Source organism: Vulpes lagopus, chromosome 8, assembly GCF_018345385.1.
Source record: "Vulpes lagopus strain Blue_001 chromosome 8, ASM1834538v1, whole genome shotgun sequence".
Lineage (NCBI taxonomy): Eukaryota > Metazoa > Chordata > Mammalia > Carnivora > Canidae > Vulpes > Vulpes lagopus.
In genome coordinates this window covers 49,836,791-49,858,574 of record NC_054831.1, presented here as the reverse complement: position 1 = coordinate 49,858,574, position 21,784 = coordinate 49,836,791, and the positions used below count along the sequence as shown (strand labels likewise).

General features: G+C 34.9%; 1 protein-coding gene across 7 annotated transcripts in view; it reads right to left on the bottom strand.

Annotated features, from left to right (window-relative positions):
- The window catches only part of COG6 (component of oligomeric golgi complex 6), a 200,956-nt gene that overhangs the window by 121,820 nt on the left and 57,352 nt on the right, over nucleotides 1–21,784 (bottom strand). For 6 of the 7 annotated variants that reach the window (XM_041765987.1, XM_041765989.1, XM_041765990.1 and 3 more), the window contains exons 14-18: nucleotides 13,412–13,543; nucleotides 12,892–13,059; nucleotides 9,364–9,471; nucleotides 7,752–7,805; nucleotides 5,027–5,106 (exon numbers count right to left, since the gene is read on the bottom strand). In XM_041765987.1, the coding sequence (XP_041621921.1) occupies nucleotides 5,027–5,106; nucleotides 7,752–7,805; nucleotides 9,364–9,471; nucleotides 12,892–13,059; nucleotides 13,412–13,543 (542 nt within the window). The remainder of the gene's footprint in view (nucleotides 1–5,026; nucleotides 5,107–7,751; nucleotides 7,806–9,363; nucleotides 9,472–12,891; nucleotides 13,060–13,411; nucleotides 13,544–21,784) is intronic. The other variant, XM_041765985.1, reaches the window with a different exon arrangement.

Below are 21,784 nucleotides of genomic sequence, written 5' to 3'. Positions count from 1 at the left end.
TTATAAATGCTACACTGTTGATTGTCTATGTTTGTTGTCAATCTTAAGGTTGCTAAGTTTTGTTCTGGAAGGCATTTAGTTTAGTTAAAGATCGCCATGATCTTTTAGAGTTTGTTTTTAAGCTTCTTGGAGTCTAAAGTAGCCTTTAATGTAGGACAAAATTAACCTGCTTTTAAGGCTTGGACTTTCTGAAGTCTCTAAAGCACTGTGCAATCATTTACTTTTCCTCTCACAGTTTTCCAGTAGTTGTTCTTTTCCCCAAAACTTATTTTATTTTTATTGATACAGGTGTTCCTGACAGTAAATACAAGTGGCTTAAAAGGAGGCAGTTAAAAAAAAAAAAAAAAAAAAAAAAAGAGGAAAAGAAAAATTATTCTACTTCTTTAAAAAAAAATTTCCTCTAAAGGCATTACTTTTTATAGTATTATATTATTTTCTTAATATACATAATAGAGAAAGATTCCTGAACAAGAGTTGTCGAATCACATCCATTTTTCTATATGCTCAACGTTAGGAGGTATCTATAATTCCCTTTATTTCTTAAGTTACTCACAGAAGTAATTCTGAATCATTAAGAAAAGACATGAGAATAACTTAAATATTTTAAACTATGGTTTCTGTAATCCAATCAATTGGTAAATATACACCAATCCAATGGTGTATATTTACACCATTGAAAAGTGAATATTGGAGTTTAGCACTGAATAAAGAATACATCCTCTAATTCACTCCAAGGAAGAAAGGAAGGAAGAAATCCTTAAAACTATTTTCTTTCCCTCTTGTTCATTTTCTATACAACTTTGCTTCTTGGCTACTTAAATTTATTCAATAGTTTATTTCAAGGCTGAAGCATTCAATCAAAATCTCCTTTGAAAGGCCATCAAACTCTAAGACAAAAAAGGGAGACAAGAGTAACAGGTGTCCCAAATATACTGCAACCACACTAAAGTGCAGGAGAGCAGAATATTAACAAAATTTTTAAAAGATTAGAAAATAACGCTTTACATTTCGAAGATACATTTCAAAGAAACAACTGACATTTTATTTACTACATTTTTAATTTTTATTTATTTATTTGAGATAGAGAGAGATAGATGAGAAAGATCATAAGCTGGGGGCAGGGGCAGAGGGAGAAGCCGACTTCCTGCTAAGCAGGGAGGTCCATGCGGGACTGGCTTCCAGGACCCCCAGGATCATAATCTGAGCTGAAGGCAGACCATCTGCTAGTTGACATTTTAAATAGAATATGAATAGAAAAGAAATTGATGACATAAAAATATGAAATTAATTTTGATTAAAAATGAATCATCATTTTGAAAAAGTTCAAAATTTAACTGAATAAAAGTTGTCCTATTATCTCAAATACTTTAAAAATAAGATCAAATAAATTCTGTGCCTATACAATGGCAGAAATTAGGATAAAAGTTAATTTTGAAAATAAAATATCAATTTAGAAAAGGGAAAAAAAGTAGTTAGAAAACCTGCCTTCATGGTGAGTCTTAAATGTGTAAAATGCCTGATATTTTCAAAGCAGCCCCGATTTTTAAAATAAGTAGCCAATTTGATGTATTTTTCTTCTGAAAATACATTCACAGGTTATATTTTAATTTTAGAATACTTTGCAAATAATATCTTAGAAATTTCCTGAATGAAAAAAGTGATAGGGACACCTGGGTGGCTCAGCAGTTGAGCATCTACCTTTGGCCCAGGGCATGATCCTGGAGTCCCGGGATCGAGTCCCACATCGGGCTCCCTGCGTGGAGCCTGCTTCTCCATCTGCCTGTGTCTCTGCCTCTCTCTCTGTGTCTCTCATGAATAAATAAATAAAATATTTTTAAAAAAAAGAAAGAAAAAAGTGGTAATTAAATAGGTACTAACCAATTTCTCTTAGTTGTCCTATTATTACTTATATGCATATCTCAATTTTAAAAAGTCATTATATTAGTAAGAATTTATAACAGGATATTAGGTACATACTATAAAAACAATATAAGGGATCCCTGGGTGGCTCAGTGGTTTAGTGCCTGCCTTTGGCCCAGGGTGCAATCCAGGAGTCCTGGGATCGAGTCCCACATCAGGCTCCCGGCATGGAGACTACTTCTCCCTCCTCCTGTGTCTCTGCCTCTCTCTCTCTCTCTCTATGTCTATCATAAATAAATAAATAAACAAATAAATAAATCTTTAAAAATAAATAAAAATAAAAACAATATAATTAAAAAATTTAGATTTCAAAACAATGTACCAAAAATTGTGTTCATTTGGTTGTTAATAAAAACAAAAAAACTTACATTATTATTAACCAGCAAAACAATAAAAGCAAATGCAAAACTAAAATAATTCAGTAATAAAAGACAAATATCTGATTTGAAATATCATTTACGCTTTAGAAAAATCTGAGGAGTCCTCACAGATAGAGAATTCAGATAGAGTCATAGAACATGCTCAATCCCACTGCTAGTTTTGTAACTTTATTTTAAACTATTATTACAGTTTATGAAAGGGGGGAAAATCTATTAAAAAGTATCCCTGAATCTAATAAGGATGTACACTCTTAAAATTTTGATGAATCTTATCAAATTGCCCTCTAGAAGGATTGTACTAATTTATATTCTCATCAACAGCATATGAAATAATGCCCATTTTCCCAGACCCTTTCCATTCACATATAACATACTTTTTTTTTTTTTTTTAAATTTTTATTTATTTATGATAGTCACACAGAGAGAGAGAGAGAGAGAGGCAGAGACATAGGCAGAGGGAGAAGCAGGCTCCATGCACCGGGAGCCCGACGTGGGATTCGATCCCGGGTCTCCAGGATCGCGCCCTGGGCCAAAGGCAGGCGCTAAACCGCTGCGCCACCCAGGGATCCCCACATATAACATACTTTTTGTTAGTATTCTGATAGGCAAAAATTCTCATTGCTGTTTTAATTTGCATTTTTGATCATCATTATGTTCTCATATTTATTTGCTATTTGCATTTCTTCTGTGAATTGTCCAAACATACAGTGCCTGTTTTTCTACTGCTTTGTCCTGATTTGTGGGATTCTGTTCAATATTAAGAATATATTAAGGATAACTTGTCTGTTATGTAACTTGCAAAACTGTTCCATATTATTGCTTATATTTTAACTTAGTTTATACTGTTGTTTTGTGTAAAAAAACAACAACAAAACCTAAAACTTTAAAGTGTTAGGTAGCCAAATCTGTCCATTCTCTCCTTTCTGGAATCTGAGCTACATGCCGTCCTTTATAAAACACATTAAAATTTCCCCTCAACCAGCATAAAATGAAAAGAATAATGGTATGTTTTGGAGCAATGCTCCAAACAACCCAACACTCAAATACTAAGATTGAAACGTGGCTAAATCTAAAAGAGTTGCAGGTAATCACTTACAAAAATAATTTAAGAAACACACACAACAGTTTGAGCCATGGCATAATGGAGTTTCTTTTATAATCTCTTATGTCTTTAGAATTCCAGTTATGCAGATAGTATGAGACCTTTTTAGGATAATAAAATAAAAGATTAAAAAATAGTGTTTTACCTTTCAAAGATCTATTTTAAAAAAACAATTGAAGTAAAAAAAAAATTTTAAATCATTCACTCTACACCTCATATGGGAAAACTTCCTTGAGGAAAAAGATGTTCCATCCCATTTCCAGCCAATTCTTTTTTTTTTTTTTTTTAAGATTTTATTTATTTATTCATGAGAGACACACACACACACACAGAGAGAGAGAGAGGCAGGCAGAGACACAGCAGAGGGAGAAGGAGGCTCCATGCAGGGAGTCCGATGCGGGACTCGATCTCGGGTCTCCAGGGTCATTATGCTTACGGGTCTCCAAGGTCACACCCTGGGCTAAACCGCTGAGCTACCTGGGCTTCCCCCATTTCCAGCCAATTGTAACTGATACCAAATTTTTCTGCTTGTTGAACCAAAAGCTGCCTCCTTGTTTTATTTATTGCTGTAGATCTACTCTCCAGAAAAAACAGAAAACAAATGTACCACTATCTCTCTGTACCACTGCATCCTTGTAGGTAACTGAAGTATTTTCTTCACATTTGATCATTCTTTCCTTATTGTAGTTTTTAATATAAATATTTGTTCACATGTCTAATTGACCCAACAGACTATAATCCCCAAGAAGACAGTGCAAATGTCTTTTAAATTTTAATCCTTGGTGCCTGTTATATAGAAAGCATTTGATATACAGCTGGGTGAATGGGGAGGAAAAAAAATGTATAGTTCAAATTTCCTACTTTAGGACAATTTAAATTTGTCAATATGTTCCTTATAATCAACAAAGTCAGACTATGATCTTTCTGTTTCTTCTAACTGTAACATTCTAAGATTTTAATGTATAGTTTTTTGTCTTGAACACATTCCTGATAAATATGTGATACTGAACAATTAAAAATATATCTACAGATCCAAAATAGTCTATAAGATGCATATACACTATACAATTAATATATTATTGATCTTCCATGACATTTTCAACGTCATTCTGACATGTTTGTTAATATAAGGGAATTTTGGTATTATGGCTATACCATATCCAATTATATTCACATTAACTTTAAAAAACATTTACAAAAAAGAGATTTTGAGGATTCCTGGGTGGCTCAGCGATTTAGTGCCTGCCTTTGGCCCAAGGCATGATCCTGGAGTCCCAGGATCAAGTCCCGCATCAGGCTCCCTGCATGGAGCCTGCTTCTCCCTCTGCCTGTGTCTCTGCCTCTCTGTGTCTCTCCTGAATAAATAAATAAAATCTTTTAAAAATAATAAAATAAAAAATAATAAATAATAAAAAGAGATTTTGGAGCCATATACATGAAAGCAATAAGTACGAACAGGGTCAGGTCAGATCTTTTACGGGTGCTCAGGCATAATACAACTTTGGTAACATAGATCTTCAATGGTAAAGCTATTCTTGAAAATAAATTTTCTCTAAGAAATGTGTTTGGTATCTTTAAAAATATACGAATCTTTACCAAGTAGTTGAGACCAAAAGATACTTACTTCACTGTGGCACTTAGAAGAAAGTTCAGCTGTGGCATTAGCAGGCTATCTGGGGCTGACAGGTAACGATCAAACTGAACCTACATGAAACAGAGAAAGAGCAAAACATAAAGTGCATGTATTTGCCAACAGATATATCAAATATAACCGTCAGTTATAAGGGTTAAATCTCAGCAAATATACCATGGTACAAATAATGAGTTCTTTGTGAACAAAATGAGTTATTGCTTCAACATTCTAACTAAAATTCCCTAAAAGTGACAACTTCTTAATTCTGAATCCAAGTTATTCACCTTAACCTCCTTCACCAAACCAATATTAGCAAGTCATCAGGTTTCAAATCTACCTTACTTCCTTAAATCTACCGTATTTGTTAATTGTTAATTTACTCAACTAATATTTATTGAGGACCTACTATTAGGAAGGTACTATATTAGGTAAAGTGTATATAATGGTGAGCAAAATGGGACAGCCCCTAGCTCACAGAGCTTATGACCTACGAAGAAAAATAATAAACCGTAGTGTAAATAAATATATAATCACAAATTGTGTTAGATGCTATGAAGGAAAATACCAAAATATTATAAAAGTATAAATAAGGAGGATGGACGTAGTTTCTGTGTTTGGTAAAGGACATTTGAAGTGAGATCTTAGCATCGAATAGAGATTATTAACTAAGAGTGTGTGCAGTGAAGGCTGTGGGGGTGTCATGGATAGGACAGCATGGATAAAGTCTTGAGGTGAGAAAAAAGGGCTAACAGATCAGTTCATGTAGGTCTCCTACACTTTTTAAAAGGATTTTCATTCTTATTGGTAAAAGCATTTAGGAAACCACTGAAGGAGGGGAATAATTTGATTTAAGTTTTAAGAAGCTATTCCTGGCTACAGCTAGAAGGGAAGGTTGTAATGATGGATGCAAGGACACCAGATAAGTAGCTATTATAGCATCTTAGACTACAAGGACATTAACATGGTAAATAGAAGAACACTGGATCGTAAAATCATCAGTATTTGGTTAGTGACAGGGTGCAGAGGTTGACTCCCAGATCTGGGTCTATATAATTTAATTCACAGCATTATCACAATTCATAACTGCATTCTTTTCACATTTATTTAGTTGAAACAATAATGGACAGATGCTCTTACCACTTTCTGAGTTTGGAAACTTGGAAGAGGACTTGGGGGGATGGGGCAGGGAAAACTTAGAAGAGTTCAAGCTTGGGATATGCTAATGTGAAGTGCCCTGAAGCATTCAATCAAAGGCAACAGACAGTTATATATAAAATGGCAGACCACACATAAAACAAGATTCTGTTTCTTTAAACAGATACTCAACTTAATTGCTATTAAAGTTTAAGACCAAGCACAAAATTATTTGTAATGGGGTTTAAATATATTTTGTGGGTTTATATTATGGATTGGATATGTGTTGGTGGGGAGAGAAAGAGAGGGAGGAAACACATTTATTGAGTACTAACTAATCTTTGTGTAGACTTATGTGTTCATTTTGTGGAGGAGGGAGTACCTTGAAGTGGGACTACTGGGTAGTATGGTGAGCACATATTTAACTTTCTAAGAAACTTACCTTTTTTTTTTTTTATTAATCTAAAATGTATTCTTTTTCATTTATTTTTATTTAAACTTTTTAGAATAAAATCTTCATATTTTTAGTTCTTACTGTGATGTCTGATGAATAGAAGTTAGGACTAGTACTTCTCTATCTATATATACATATTTATGTATTACCTTTTATCCTGACATAATGTTCCTTATTTATCTTTTCTAGTGTTTTTAAAATCTACTTTACCTAATAATATTGTCGGCTCTGAACTCTTTACATTGTTATCAATTTCTTTAATTTAGCTCAGTAAGATGATAGGTAACAAAGCCTTGGCATCAAAAAAGTCATCCAGGAGAACTATGTGTTAAAGTCAAGCCATTGCAGTAGTGAGCATATGTGAGTATTTAAATACTTAGGACAGGATAGATGGCACAGTAGTTGAAAATTAAGTCCTAGGTTGAATGGAGTTGTTTGGAGGATCAGAGTTGATACATGAAAAACAGTGGCATGCTCAATAAATACTAATGGCTGGTGTTACTATTGATCATTTTTGTTATTATTGCTGATAGTGTATTATAAAGCTTCCAAACAAAATCATCCTATGAGAACTAAATGAGTATCCTCCAACTGGTGGATTTGCATTAATGTAAAGTATATACTTAAGACATGGAAACATGCTACAAGAAGTGGTGCTCAGGCAGAAAGGATGTGCAAGCAAGCTCTTCACTTGAAAAGAAGGAAATAAAAGTGGAGGTTCGAGGAGTCTCACACTCAAGAGTAATATGTTATTTTAAGATTGGAATCAGTTTCAGTTATCATCTGAGGAAGAAATCAAGAACTATAAGCCTTCCTACTAAACTAACTACTATAACTGTAGGAAGTCTTTAATGACATATGGCCTAACTTCTTTGCATCCATTATTTTTGTTTCTCCATTATGCTAGGAGTAAAACTCTGAAAATGAAGAAAACCTAAACAGGTATGGATGAGTGGAATATTACTACAAATATATATCTTGGCCAGACCTTAAAGGACACATGTGTACAATCTTTATTATTGCACCCAATGTGAATGTAATATATTAAGAGATAAAATTACCATCCAGGAAAAGATTAATAATGTTCTCCGAGGAAACCTATGTTGAAATGTTTTACTATTCACTTACCATTGCAGCCTTCAGTGCCACAGAATCTAGGTTGGGCAAATTAGCTAAAGAGCCCTAAAAAATAAAACAAAACAAAAAATAAGATGTAAAAAAAAAAAAAAAAAAAAGGTGCTATAGTTTCAGTTCACTCATGAAATACAGTCCACTAATAGATTCCCCAGATTTGGAAATTCAGCTCCTTTCCAAAGAATTCAAGTATCATCTCTTCAACCTCAATTAGAGCAGGGACTATGATTTATTTTTCTGTAAGTAGCATGAAGGCACGCAATCATATTTGTTGGAGGAAGTGACAAGCGCAAGTTTATTAACAAGGGAAATACCAGGATATTTCAGATTTACATATAAGCAAGACAAAAATACAAGGAAGCACTTAGAAAATGTCAGTTAGACATGGAGGCTTGAAGTTGCACTCTGACAATTATAGATAGTAAAAAAAGCAGCAGAATTGATTCCTTTTTGGTAAAAACTTGGGACTGGTGATTTTTAAAAGCTTCATTTAAGAGTTCCTGGACTATGAAATATTTTTCATGTTAATACCATTTAAATGAGTTCTTTGCTTTTTCTTTTTTTTTTTTTTTTAATTTTTATTTATTTATGATAGGCACACAGTGAGAGAGAGAGAGAGAGGCAGAGACACAGGCAGAGGGAGAAGCAGGCTCCATGCACCGGGAGCCCGACGTGGGACTCGATCCCGGGTCTCCAGGATCGCGCCCTGGGCCAAAGGCAGGCGCCAAACCGCTGCGCCACCCAGGGATCCCAGTTCTTTGCTTTTTCAAGGCAGATGCTTACATGGATTTCTCGGGTTCCCCCACTCCCTTCTCTATTTCCACTGGAGTTCTATAACATAACAAGATCTTATGCCGGCCTCAAAGTATTTACCTTTCCAAAGTAATAAACAAAGATTTGCTAAGTTAAAAAAGGGATGACTGAATTTACACAGTAATCTATGCATTCAATTAACTGATAAGTGATATAGGACTCTGAAAAATTACCCAGTATGAATATCCTTTATACATTTTATAATTCTAAGTTTCATTTTCATTACTTTTAACTAAAGTTATCCATAGTAAAAAGGACAGTTAACATTTGGGGGCACTCTACTACATCTCAGGTAGTCATCTAAGAACTCTACGTGTATTATATCACTTAATTTTCTGAACAACCCTTTGCTACAGATACTATTATTACCCCAATCCCACAGATGAGTAAATAGACACAGAAAGGTAAGTCACTTTTCCAATGAAAAATAGCTATTAAGTGGCAGAGCCAAGACTCAACTAGAGTCTAGCTCTGGAACCCATGCTCTACATGGGCATTTCTCTAATTAGGAACACCCATGTAGAATATAAATAATAGTGAAAGGGAATATAAAGGAAGGGAGAAGAAATGTGTGGGAAATATCAGGAAGGGAGACAGAACATAAAGACTCCTAACTCTGGGAAACGAACTAAGGGTGGTGGAAGGGGAGGAGGGCGGGGGGTGGGGGGAAATGGGTGACGGGCACTGAGGGGGACACTTGACGGGATGAGCACTGGGTGTTTTTTTGTATGTTGGTAAATTGAACACCAATAAAAATTAATTTATTAAAAAAAAGGAACACCCATGTCCTTACCTGTTCTGGTTTATGTTGCTGTACAGTGTTATAGATGTAACTCAAGCCTGCTCTAGTTAAGACATAAGAAGCTTGCTCATTTATAAGTGTGTCCAAATGTGCTTCAATCTAAAATAAAATATGTCAGAAAGAAAATATTTTAAAAGAAGAGTAAGATTGATGACAGTAGAAGTAGACCACCCTGGAGTCAGCTTTTCATCATGGGCTTGCTCTTTGCAGTGACTATGAGGCCAGACCACGAGGCACAAGGGCTGCTTCTGTGACAGAAAGCTTTTCCTCCCCCAAAGAGTAAGTCCTCCTACAAAAGGAAGAGAGTGTCTCACTTTAAAAATGGTAACTGAAGAGGATTCCAGGACTAGCCAGTAGTCAAAAAATCTGAGTTGCTTATCAGCTCTCTTCAAAGATGGCAATAAGCAAAACACAAACAAAGAAGCAAAAAACACTAAAAATAACAACAGTGCAAAATGAAATACTTAGGAAGACTTCTGAGAAGATGAGGGCCTGATGTTACAGACCTCCACATACCCTCACCCTCCCAACTTCCTGGACTGAGTCAACCATTCAAATGTGCCATCTGGAGAAGCAGGTTTGTTACAATTAGGGAAAGTTGAGGACCTGGCAGAAGGTTAGTCAAAGACTTCAAGTTTAGGAACTGCTTACAAAGACCCAGCTAAGAAGTGAGTTGTATGTGCTCACCTGCTTTGTATTATTTTTGAGGAGGCCATCTAATGCTAACGGAGACAGAATCCCCAGAAGTAGACTTCCCTGGTGGGCTGAAGTATCTCCTAGTGGGAATAAGTCTGCTACTCCCTTATTTTTACCAGTAAAGGGAATTCCCTCAGTTTTACCAGTTTGTTTGCCCATGATGGCATAGTATACTAACTGGCATAGTATACTAACTCAGATATTTCTGAATGCTTGCCATTGTCCAAGTAACTCCAGTAGCTGAGCCCTTCCCCCTAAAAAACTTACAACTAACTTGAAAGAGGTATGTTATTTTTTTTTTTAATTTTTATCTTTTATTTATGATAGGCACACAGTGAGAGAGAGAGGCAGAGACATTGGCAGAGGGAGAAGCAGGCTCCATGCACCGGGAGCCCGACGTGGGATTCGATCCCGGGTCTCCAGGATCGCGCCCTGGGCCAAAGGCAGGTGCCAAACCGCTGCGCCACCCAGGGATCCCGAAAGAGGTATGTTATAAGAGAAAAACTCATATGAATAATAAGAACACGTACCTTTTCTGGAGGCAACACTATTAAAAGACAGAGAATATTTTAATTTTTTTTAGGGCAGCCTGGGTGGCTCAGCGGTTGAGCGCCACCTTCAGCCCAGGGCCTGATCCTGGAGACCCAGATTCAAGTCCCACATCAGGCTCCCTAAATGGAGCCTGCTTCTCCCTCTGCCTGCGTTCCTGTGTGCTCCACCCCCTGTGTCTCTCATGAATAAATAAATAAAATCTTTAAAAAAAAATGTTTTTAAGTGAATGTCCAAGAAAGCACAATTAGAGCCTTTAGTCAACTACATTACTGGAAATCAAAGAAAAAGAAGATGTACAAATATAAACATATAATGAAAGAGTTAATGCTAAAAACCAAATGAGTATCTGAATAATAGAATGAAAGCAATACAGTAACATCAAAGAAAGATTAAACTAAAGAGATATAAAAAGAAAGTAGAAGAGAGATTCTGGAGATAAAACCAACTAAGGGCAGGAGCTTCAGAATATAAAAAGTAACATATGGAAAAAAAAAAAGTAACAGATGGAAAAGTGAAAATTAATTAGTAGAAAACGTTATTGAGCAAAAGAAAGGATTAAATCTTCAGACTGAAATGGCTCTGCAAAATCCAAATGGAAATAATGGAAAAGGAGACATACCAAAAAAAATATCCTGAGGAAATATCTGAACTCAAAGGAAAATCCTTACAAGCTTCCAGATGGACAGAATAAGTTACCACAAAGAAAAGAGTCAGACTAGCCTGAACTTACTTGAAACACGGGAAGAAGGCAAGTAAGAGTGGAAAGAAATTTAATAGACTATTGATAGAAAAGCTCTGAAAATCAATCCTCTTCTATTCAACAAGGTGAATTTTCTTTGGAGGGCCTAAATAAGCCACACCTTCTAGGATCTACATCATTGTACAGTCCATTGACTCTGGGCTGGCCTATGCAACTAGCATTGGCCAACAGCCAATCAGCAAGCATGGGGCTTATCCCCTTGGAATGCAAAACATGACTGCGGAATATTTAATTTTTATTTATTTATGATAGTCACACACACACACAGAGAGAGAGAGAGAGAGAGAGAGAGAGAGGCAGAGACACAGGCAGGCTCCATGCACCGGGAGCCTGATGTGGGATTCGATCCCGGGTCTCCAGGATCGCACCCTGGGCCAAAGGCAGGCACCAAACCACTGTGCCACCCAGGGATCCTGACTACAGAATATTTAAGAAACACAGATAATTGGCGATAAAACAGATCAATGAACACCTGATATATGTGAACTCCTTGAGAAAAGATTTACACAAATGGCAGAGTTTAAGGGCTGAATTAGTGATAAATACAGCAAAAACCAATGAATTCTTTAAAAAAAAATTTATTAGTTCCACAAAAAAAGGAATTATGTACCAAAGGAAAATTAGTCATACTTCATTATATTTCTTTTGAAAGTAGGAATTAGGAATTAGATAATATCAAAGGTTTAAATGTATCAAAACTTATATTCCTTTCTTTTTTTTTTTAAGATTTTATTTATTTATTCATGAGAGACAGGCAGAGGGAGAAGCAGGCTCCATGCAGGGAGCCCGAGGTGGGACTCGATCCTGGGTCTCCAGGATCACACCCTGGGCCGAAGGCAGCACTAAACCACTGAGCCACCCAGGCTGCCCGAAACTTATTCCTTAGAATCCCTAAAACTTTACAAATATATTTTTACTATAGCCACTGCCAAATTACTTATATACTTGTAATAACAGAACATTCAGAATTTTTTCTTAAGAACATTATACCAAAAATAGCTATTTCAAAATCAGAAGCCAAATATCTGGTAAATTTTACAAATGGCTTTGTTTTAGCCACTTTACAAATTGTTAAGTGATACCATTTGGCTTACAGGACTAGAGTCATTGGTATAACAAACTGTAATGTTTTGCCTAACACTGGTTTACACATAGATAAAAATATATCTGTCCTCTGTAACACCTTCTGCACTAGCTAGAAAGCTTGAAAAATATAGCATATTATTCACAGTTCAGAAACTGAAATCTGCATACAGAATAACTGTTCCAATCAATAAGAAAAGCTTCATTCCACCATCACAAACTATGGTTTGAATAAAATACATATTCTAACTTCCCCCCAAAACCAAAATATCGAGCGAGAGAGAGAGAGAGAGAGAGGACTTCCATCAGACTACACCAAAAGATTTATAGAAACTAGGTCACTGAAATTGGATCAAAGCCAGTATCTGAGATCGTATGCAGAAAAAAAGGCTCCATCACAGTGAGCTGTCATCTTATGGTAAATTTACCTGAAACTGCAGCATTTCTAGACGTCTGTCAGTGAACTCAAACAGAGCTAGTGTTGTCTTCATCATATATAGTGAATTGACCATGAAAGTGGCCATGTCAGCTGTGCCTAAATTGCTGGCAGATACAGTACACATTTGGAGGAGAGGATCCAAGACACATGATAAAACCTATAAATGAAAAATCAAATGAAATTTATTCTTTATTTCCCAATCAGTGATAACAGGCCTGGGTTAACAGTACTTCAGTATAAATGTCAAACTGATTGGAAGGGGACCAACTGACAGAAGTACATTTAAAAAAGATTAAATGGTACAGTTCTCACAATGTCTTTTACAATGAGCATAACCGAAAAAAATATTTTTCAAACTAAAGAGAGCTGGTTTAATATTTGAAGGAAAAACTAATGGAATTGTTAAAATGTATGGGTTATAAAATGCCAGAATTTTAACAACGTATAATAGAGGAGCAATAAATATCAAAAATTTTATATTAAAAAATATAAAATTATTTATAGCATACTTGTACAAAGTCAGCTTGACGGGCATCTAATGGTACAACTGAAGAATCGTGAGATGCCAGAACTTCACGCAACAACATGAGTGTCTGATTTAATGCAGAGCTCGGTCCAAGATCAGGTGGTGGGAGCTCAACCTAAAATAAAAGGTGGTTTACCCACTGCTTACATTTTTCACTAACTTTTAATGTATAAATGAATGCAATTCACAGTAAAATACTTATAAAATATGTAAAGCTTTGACACATTACAAAATCATAATTTATCAATAGGTTATACTAATAAGCATAGAAAGTGACACAAGTTTTTTGCTTTATTATTACAGAATATATTCTTCTCACCGCTATATAGAATTTGTACTTCTAAATTTCAAAAGTTTTACGAAAACTTAGAAGTCTTTGAATTGTATAATTATATATTTATACAAACTTGAAATGGCTTACTGTTTTGTTTTTTTTAGCCCAAATCATAATAAAAAGGCATTCTAGAAACCAGTATTCCCCCAACAATAACATAACTAAGAATCATCATCCATCCCTAGGCCCAGATCTTAGATATTTTGGTTCAATATGCATAGGTTTGGGGTCTAGGAATCTATCTTTCAGTAAGTACCATACACAATTTTCAGGTGAAAATTGGGCTATACACTTCACAAAAATACAGTGCACACTATATTCTACACAGTATAACACTGCCATTAAAATTTTAAGCACTGAAGTTAAAGACTATTTTACATTTTAGATTATCATTGAGACACCTACGTGGCTCAGCGTTTGAGCCATTTGCCTTCGGCTCAGGGTGTGATCCTGGAGTCCCAAGATCGAGTCCCACATTGGGCTCCCTGCATGGAGCCTGCTTCTCCCTCTGCCTATGTATCTGCCTCTCTCTCTCTCTATCTCTCATGAATAAATAGATAAAATCTATAAAAAAAGAAGAAAAAGGAAATAAATGAACATTTCAGATTACCATTTACAAGTTGTATGGTCCTAGGTAAGCTCTTTAACTTCACAGAGCTTCAGAGGGATTCTGTAAGGATAAACTGGGATTGTTGTATCTAAACTATAGGTATGGTACCAGGCACTTAGTAACTGGAAGGTATGCCAAGTTCATTACACCTACTTTTAAAAAAAAAATTATTTATTCATGAGCGACAGAGAGAGAAAGAGAGGCAGATACATAGGCACTGAGCCACCGGGCTGCCCATCTTATGGCATCTTACTTGCTAACATCATGATATCCAAGAAGATGTCCCTATGAATTTTTTAAATCACATTTTTCTGAGTACTTATAATATTAATATAGATAGATTTTGTTTTTTTAATAAAATCTCATACTTGAAGTCCATGTAAGGGACTATATAGCCTTGTGTCAGACAGAAAGATCTAAGAATTTTTAAGTATCTGGATTTATATTAAGAATGTTTTATATAGAAAAGTTAATACATAGGTGACATCAGCAGGAATGGCAAAGTATGGACCTCTGAGAATCCTCCCTCCTTCACAAAAGCAACAAAACCAAAAAAAATATAAGACATGCAAAGAAACAAAAAAAAATATGGTCCATGTACATAAAAAAAAACGTCAGTAGGAACTTTCCTGGAGGAAGACTAAATACTGGAGTTACTACTTAAAAACTTTAAATCAGCTATTTTAAATATGTTCAAAAACTAAAGGAAACCATGTTAATGAACTAAAGTATGAGAACAATGTCTCATCAAATAGAAAATATCAATAAAGAGATAGAAATGATAAAAACAAATCAGAATTTTATGGTTGAAATAAAATGAAAAATGCACTATAGGGATTCCATGGCATATCTGAATAGACAGAATAAATGACCAGTAAACTTGAAGACAGATAATTAAGGTTACCCAGTTTGCAGAATCGGAAGGGGAAAAATGAAAGGAAATTCACAGAACCTCAGATACTTATGGAACACCATCAGCATGAGTACAATGGGGATCTTAGAAGAAGAGGGTAGTATAGAGAGAATATTTGAAAAATAATAACAAAGACTTAACAAACATGATTAAGTCAAAACATTAATCTACATCCAAGAAGCTCACAAACTCCACAGAAAATAAATTTAAATAGATCCACCCTAAGACACATCACAAACTGTCAAAAGACAAAAAGAGAATCTGGAAGTAGTAAGAGAGAAGTAACTGATTATGACAAAGGATTCTCATTAGATTAACAGCTGATTTCTCATCAGAAAACATAAAGGCCAGACAGCATTGGATGGCATATTCAAGGGCTGAAAGATTGTCAACAAAGAATTCTATAATCAGTAAAATTATTCTTCAAGAATGAAGGAGAAAGGGCAGCCCGGTGGCTCAGTGGTTTAGTGCCAGCTTCAGCCCAGGGTGTGGTCCTGGAGACCCAGGATCAAGTCCCACATCAGGCTCCCTGCGTGAAGCCTGCTTTTCCCTCTGCCTGTGTCTCTGCCTCTCTCTCTCTCTCTCTCTCTCTCTCTCTCTGTCTCTCATGAATAAATGAATAAAATCTAAAAAAAAAAAAAAAGAATGAAGGAGAAATTGACATTCCCAATAAACAAAAACCAAAAACTATTCGGAAACCTGTTCCACACGAAATATGGGAAATCCGGCTAAAGTACAGGAACACTAGACAGTAACTCAAATTCACATGAAGAAATAAAGAACACCAGTAAAAGTTCTGACACAGGTAAATACAAGACAGTATTAATGTACTTTCCATTTGTAATTCCTTTTTTTCCATGTTTTAAAAGACAACTGCATGAAGCAATAATTATTAATTCCAAGTTAATGAGCACACAATGTAGAAAGATGTAATTTGTAACAATAATAGTGTAAGGCAACAGGAAAACTGGGCTTGTAGGAGTAAAGCTTTCATATGCTATTGAAAGTAAGTTGGTATTAACCTGAACTGTTATAAAGTAAGATGTTAATAGTAATTCCCAGGGCACCACTAAGAAACTACACATGCTCTCTTCTCATATACATGTATTTAAATAAATAGTATAGGAATTAAAGTACATAGCAGATAATATTAACACAAGAGAAGGCAGTAATAGAGGGACAAAGGAACAAAAATTTAAGACATACAAAAATAGCAAAATGGCACTACTTTATAAGCAATTAAATTAAATGTAAATGGATTAAACATCCATCCAAAAAGCAGATTAGCAGGTGGATTTTTTAATTTATTTTTTTTTTAAAGATTTTTTATTTATTTGAGACACACAGAGAGAGAGAGAGAGAGACAGAGGGAGAAGCAGGATCTGTGCAGGGAGCCTGATGTGGGACTCGATCCTGGGTCCCTAGGATCATGCCCTGGGCTGAAGGCAGCACTAAGCCACCGGGGCTGCCCCAGGTGGATTTTTTTAAAAGAATGATCCAGGGACGCCTGGATGGTTTGGGACGCCCAGGTGGCTCAGTGGTTTAGCACCTGCCGTGGGGCCAGGGAGTGATCCTGGAGTCCCGGGAAGGAGTCCCACATTGGGTTCCCTGCATGGAGCCTGCCTCTCTCTCTGCCTGTGTCTCTGCCTCTCTCTCTCTCTGTGTGTATCTCATGAATAAATAAATAATAAAAAAGAATGATCTAACTATTTATAGGCTGTCATCCAAAAACAATTTAGATTTAAAGACACAAAAAGGTTGAAAAGTGAAAGGACAGGAAATGATAAATCTTGTATACAATAACCGAAAGAGAACTACAGTAGTTATACTGATTTCAGACACAATAAATTTTGAAGACAAAAACTGCTACTAGAAACAGAAAAGGATATTTTATAATGTTTATTATCAAGAAGACATGACAATTACCAACATGTGTGCATCTAACAATAGAGCCCCAAAATATATGAAGCCAAGATTGAAACCAAAATTGAAGAAAAAGTACCTCTCATGGCAAATATTTCAAGTTTCACACTTCTTTCATTTTTCTTTCCTTTTTTTTTGGATTAAACTCAAATTGAATTAAGAAAAACACCAGAATATAAAGTCATCTTTATAAAAGTATTTTCTATTCATTCACCCAATTTAAAAGATATCTAGAGGATCCCTGGGTGGCTCAGCAGTTTGGCCCTGCCTTTGGCCCAGGGCATGATCCTGAAGTCCCATGATGGAGTCCCACATCGGGCTCCCGGCATGGAGCCTGCTTCTCCCTCTGCCTCTCTCTCTCTTTCTTTCTCTCTCTCTCTCTCCTCTCTCTCTCTCTCATGAATAAATAAAATCTTTAAAAATAAAAAAAAAAAGATATCTAAAATATTGTTAAACTGATGACAATGATGGTTCCTCAGTGTTATTTCTAAGTGAAGGAATTTTTTAAACTTTCATCTTTGTGTTTTCTGCAGGTCTGAATCCTTATAATGAGTTTATGTATATCAATTTTACAAAAATAATAAAGCAATCTAACCCCAGACTGAATGAAACACGTCAACTTGTTAACAGCAATTAATTCAGGATGAAAAGGGATGAATGACTTATTTTGTTCTTTATGTTTTCAACATTTTAAAATAAACTATTTAATAAGTGTACTTATAATTTTAGAAATTTAATTAGAATATATAGGTATCACATATACACACATGCATATATATAAGTAATACAAAATGCACAGAAGCTACTCATACAAAAAAATGACTCGGGAATCTTTAGATCAGTATAAATCAGTAAGATTTTCCAGCACTCTCACAGCTTTAATATAGAAATAGGCACCTATATAAACCTGAGGAAATGTGGGGGGGGTGGGGGTGGGGGGAGTGTTCCTAAAGCCTTTTATAAAAAGAAAAAATAATAATCAAGGATTTAACAAATTCTCTAGGGAAGCTTCAATATAGCTACGTACACTGTATGATTAAGACTCTAATGTTTAATATACAATTTTCTCTTCTAAGTTATAAACCATAGTATAAGTATCATTTGGAAACCAAAAAAAAAAAAAAAAAAAAAAAAAAGCCTTATGGGGTATCTTTAAAAAATCCAGCGTTTTTCAATTGCCAATCAAAACAGAAGGCCAATGGCAGAAATCCTACCAGTAAGAGATGGCTGATGAGAAAACTCTTTTTACCCTCTTGAATTAGGTCTTTAAGAGCTGTGCAAATTTAAAGCAAAAGTCCTGCCTCTGCTAGTAGAGCCAATGATAAATGACACAAGTACTACTTAAACTCACTTCATTCAACAAACTGACATTCTGTGAAAGGCTTTTATACACATTTATCATATTACCAATAGCCCAGAATCACACTTCAAAGGCAAAGGGAAAAATATGGCTGTTGTCAGATAAACACAATTTACAATTTTATAATAATGTAGTAAAAATAACTGAGAAAAACTGAAAGAAGAAAAATATCTAATTAATATTCTATCATTTCAATTTAATTCCATTCAAGTAAAATGTATTTCTAATGGTTAAACTTTATATAAGATAATGTGATATTGGTGCAAGGATAGGCAAACCAATGGGAGTAGAATAAACATTTATAAAACAAATCTACACATATATGGTCTTGTGATTTTTGACAAAGTTTCCACTGCAATTCAGGGTTCCCCCTGAAAGGACTGCCTTTATAATAAATGATCCTTCTTGATCTACTAGAAATTCAAATGGGAAAAATCTTAACCTTGATCCCTACACCTCACAGCATACTCAAAAATTAACCTGATATGGATCAAAGGCCTAAAATGTGGAAGCTAAAGTAATCAAACTTCTTAGAAAATACATGTAAGGAGAGCTTCATGACCCAGGAGCAGGAAAACATTAAATGAATAAAACTTAGGATATAGGACAAAATTAAAATGAACTTCTGTTCACCAAAATACACCATTAAGAGAGTGAAAAGACAGGTTTAAACTGAGGGGAAATGTTTGTAATGCTTATTTGTAACTACAACACATTTTTAAAACCCTCACAAATCAATAAGAAAAATACAGATAACCCAATAGAAAACTGGGTGATAGACTTCAAAAGATGCTTCACAAAAAGGTAATCCAGCAACCAATAGACTTAGGAAAAAGTATTCAACATCATTAGTCTTCATAAAAGTACAAATCACAAACGAAATACCACCACACAATTTTCACAATGGCTAAAATTAAAAAGATTAGCAATATCAAGTACTGGAGAGGATGTGGAACAAATGAAGTTCTTACACATTACTGGTGGAGGAAATTGATACAAACACTTAAAAAATGAATGGCAGTACAGATATTCCATTCCTGTGTATAACACAAGAGAAATGAAAATGTACATCCACCAAAAGACATGTACAAGAATGTTTACAGGATCCTTATTTACAATACCTAAGAACTGGAAACAGTCCAAGTGTCCATCAATACACGGTGGTGTATTGAATAGCGTGTAATTGTGTATAACTGAATTATTACACAATAATTTAAAAATGAACTACTGTAGACAACTTAGATGGATCTTACAGATATGTTAAAGGAATCAGATCCAAAAAAAGTTCAACTGTATGACTCTATTTATGTGAATTTAAGTAGCACACAAAAACAGGAAATAAAAGTCAGATAGTGGTTAACCATAGGGGTTACTGAGAAAAGGCATAAAGAAGCCTTCTGATGTGCTGGACATGTTTTAGATCTTGATCGGGGTGGAGATTATGAGTATACACAAATTCAACTAACTGTACAGTTAAGTTTTGTGTACAGTCAGTCAGTGACATCTCCACTTAAAAAGAAAGTTCATTTGATTTTTTATTTATATTATGCAAACATTGAGAATCAACAATGTTTTATAAAAATATCCAAGATTCATAAAGTTATTACTAATAATTATGAATGTATAAAAGAGCTATATGAAACACACATTCGTAATTTTAAGTACATTTTCCAATTGATAAAGAAGAACTATAAAAAATTCACATTTAAAAACATTTAGTCTACTAAAAATTTCACAACCCATATGTTAGAATTTCTCTTTTTAAAAAATGTATAGAGCTATAGACTACATAGAATTATTCTTCCTGTGACTGTTCACCATGATACTTTTTATCCCTTTTATAGAGAGGTGCTCTTTTTTAGAAGAAATGATAAGGTTGCACCATAAAAATTCCAAAAGCTGTTCTTAAGACTTCATTCCACTGTCAACTTTAGTTCTCTTCTTTCAAATACCTTCCATTTAAGGTATTCTAATTTTCTGTTCTGTAGTTGCTTAGAAGGCCACTCACCTATCTTCTTTCAAACATAAAAATAAGGGCAGCCTGGGTGGCTCAGAGGTTTAGTGCCACCTTCAGCCCAGGGCGTGATCCTGGAGACCAGGGATCAAGTCCCATGTCGGGTTCCCAGCATGGAGCCTCCTTCTCCATCTGCCTGTGTCTCTGCCTCTCTCTCTCTCTCCCTCTCTGTCTCTCATGAATAAATAAAATCTTTAAAAATTAATAATTGTTTAAAAAATAAAATAAAAACAAAATAAACAAACCAAACACACACACACACACATAAAACCTCCTATTTTTAAAAGTATTCCTTCATTTTATATAGATTCCTTTTGCTCTATCTATATACGTGTATGTTCTAGCACCTGATAATAAACAGAATTAAAGTGTTTTTTAAAAACCACTCTATTGAGACATGACTGACATAACAAACAGCTGTATTTATTTAACATATGTAATTTGAGAAGTTTGGAGATCAATATACACCCATGAACCATCACCAAATTCTATGCCATAAAACATATCCATAACCTCCAAAAATTTCTTCTTGTCCTGTGTTTTTACTTATGTAATTGAAGATGTTAAGTCGATAAAAATAACCAAGATGAATCTTAAAATGCAAACTAACATCTGCTTGAAATAACTTCAAATAATTACAACTTTTCAGTTCACCTAACTTGATTTAAAATTTAAAAAGCATTTTAGCTGAAAATCCTGTTTTGTTTTTCCTGGCAGAACTATCTGTAAGAAATAACGTAAAACTCAAACTATTCATCTAGAACACCATTTCTCAAACTTTAACAAGTATATCAGTGACCAAGGGATCTCATTAGAATGTCTAAGAAGCTCAGAAGTGACGTCTAATCTGCTGGTCCATATACTACACTCTGAACAGTAAAAGATTTCAAACACTTAATACTAGAATTTATTTTTTTTAACTAACTAAATACTAGAATTTCTTTTTTTTTAAGATTTACTTATTCATAAGAGACACAAAGAGAGCGAGGCAGAGAAAGAGAGAGAGGGAGAAGTAGGCTCCACTGTAGGGAGCCCGATGTGGGACTCCATCCCGGGGCTCAGGGATCACGCCCTGAGCCAAAGGAAGACACTCAACCACTGAGCCACCCAGGTGTCCCTAAATACTAGAATTTAAATCACAATTTTATTAAAAGACCATTTAGTTTAGGGGTTTTTTTTTCCTTCCCTAGAGGCATGGGTAA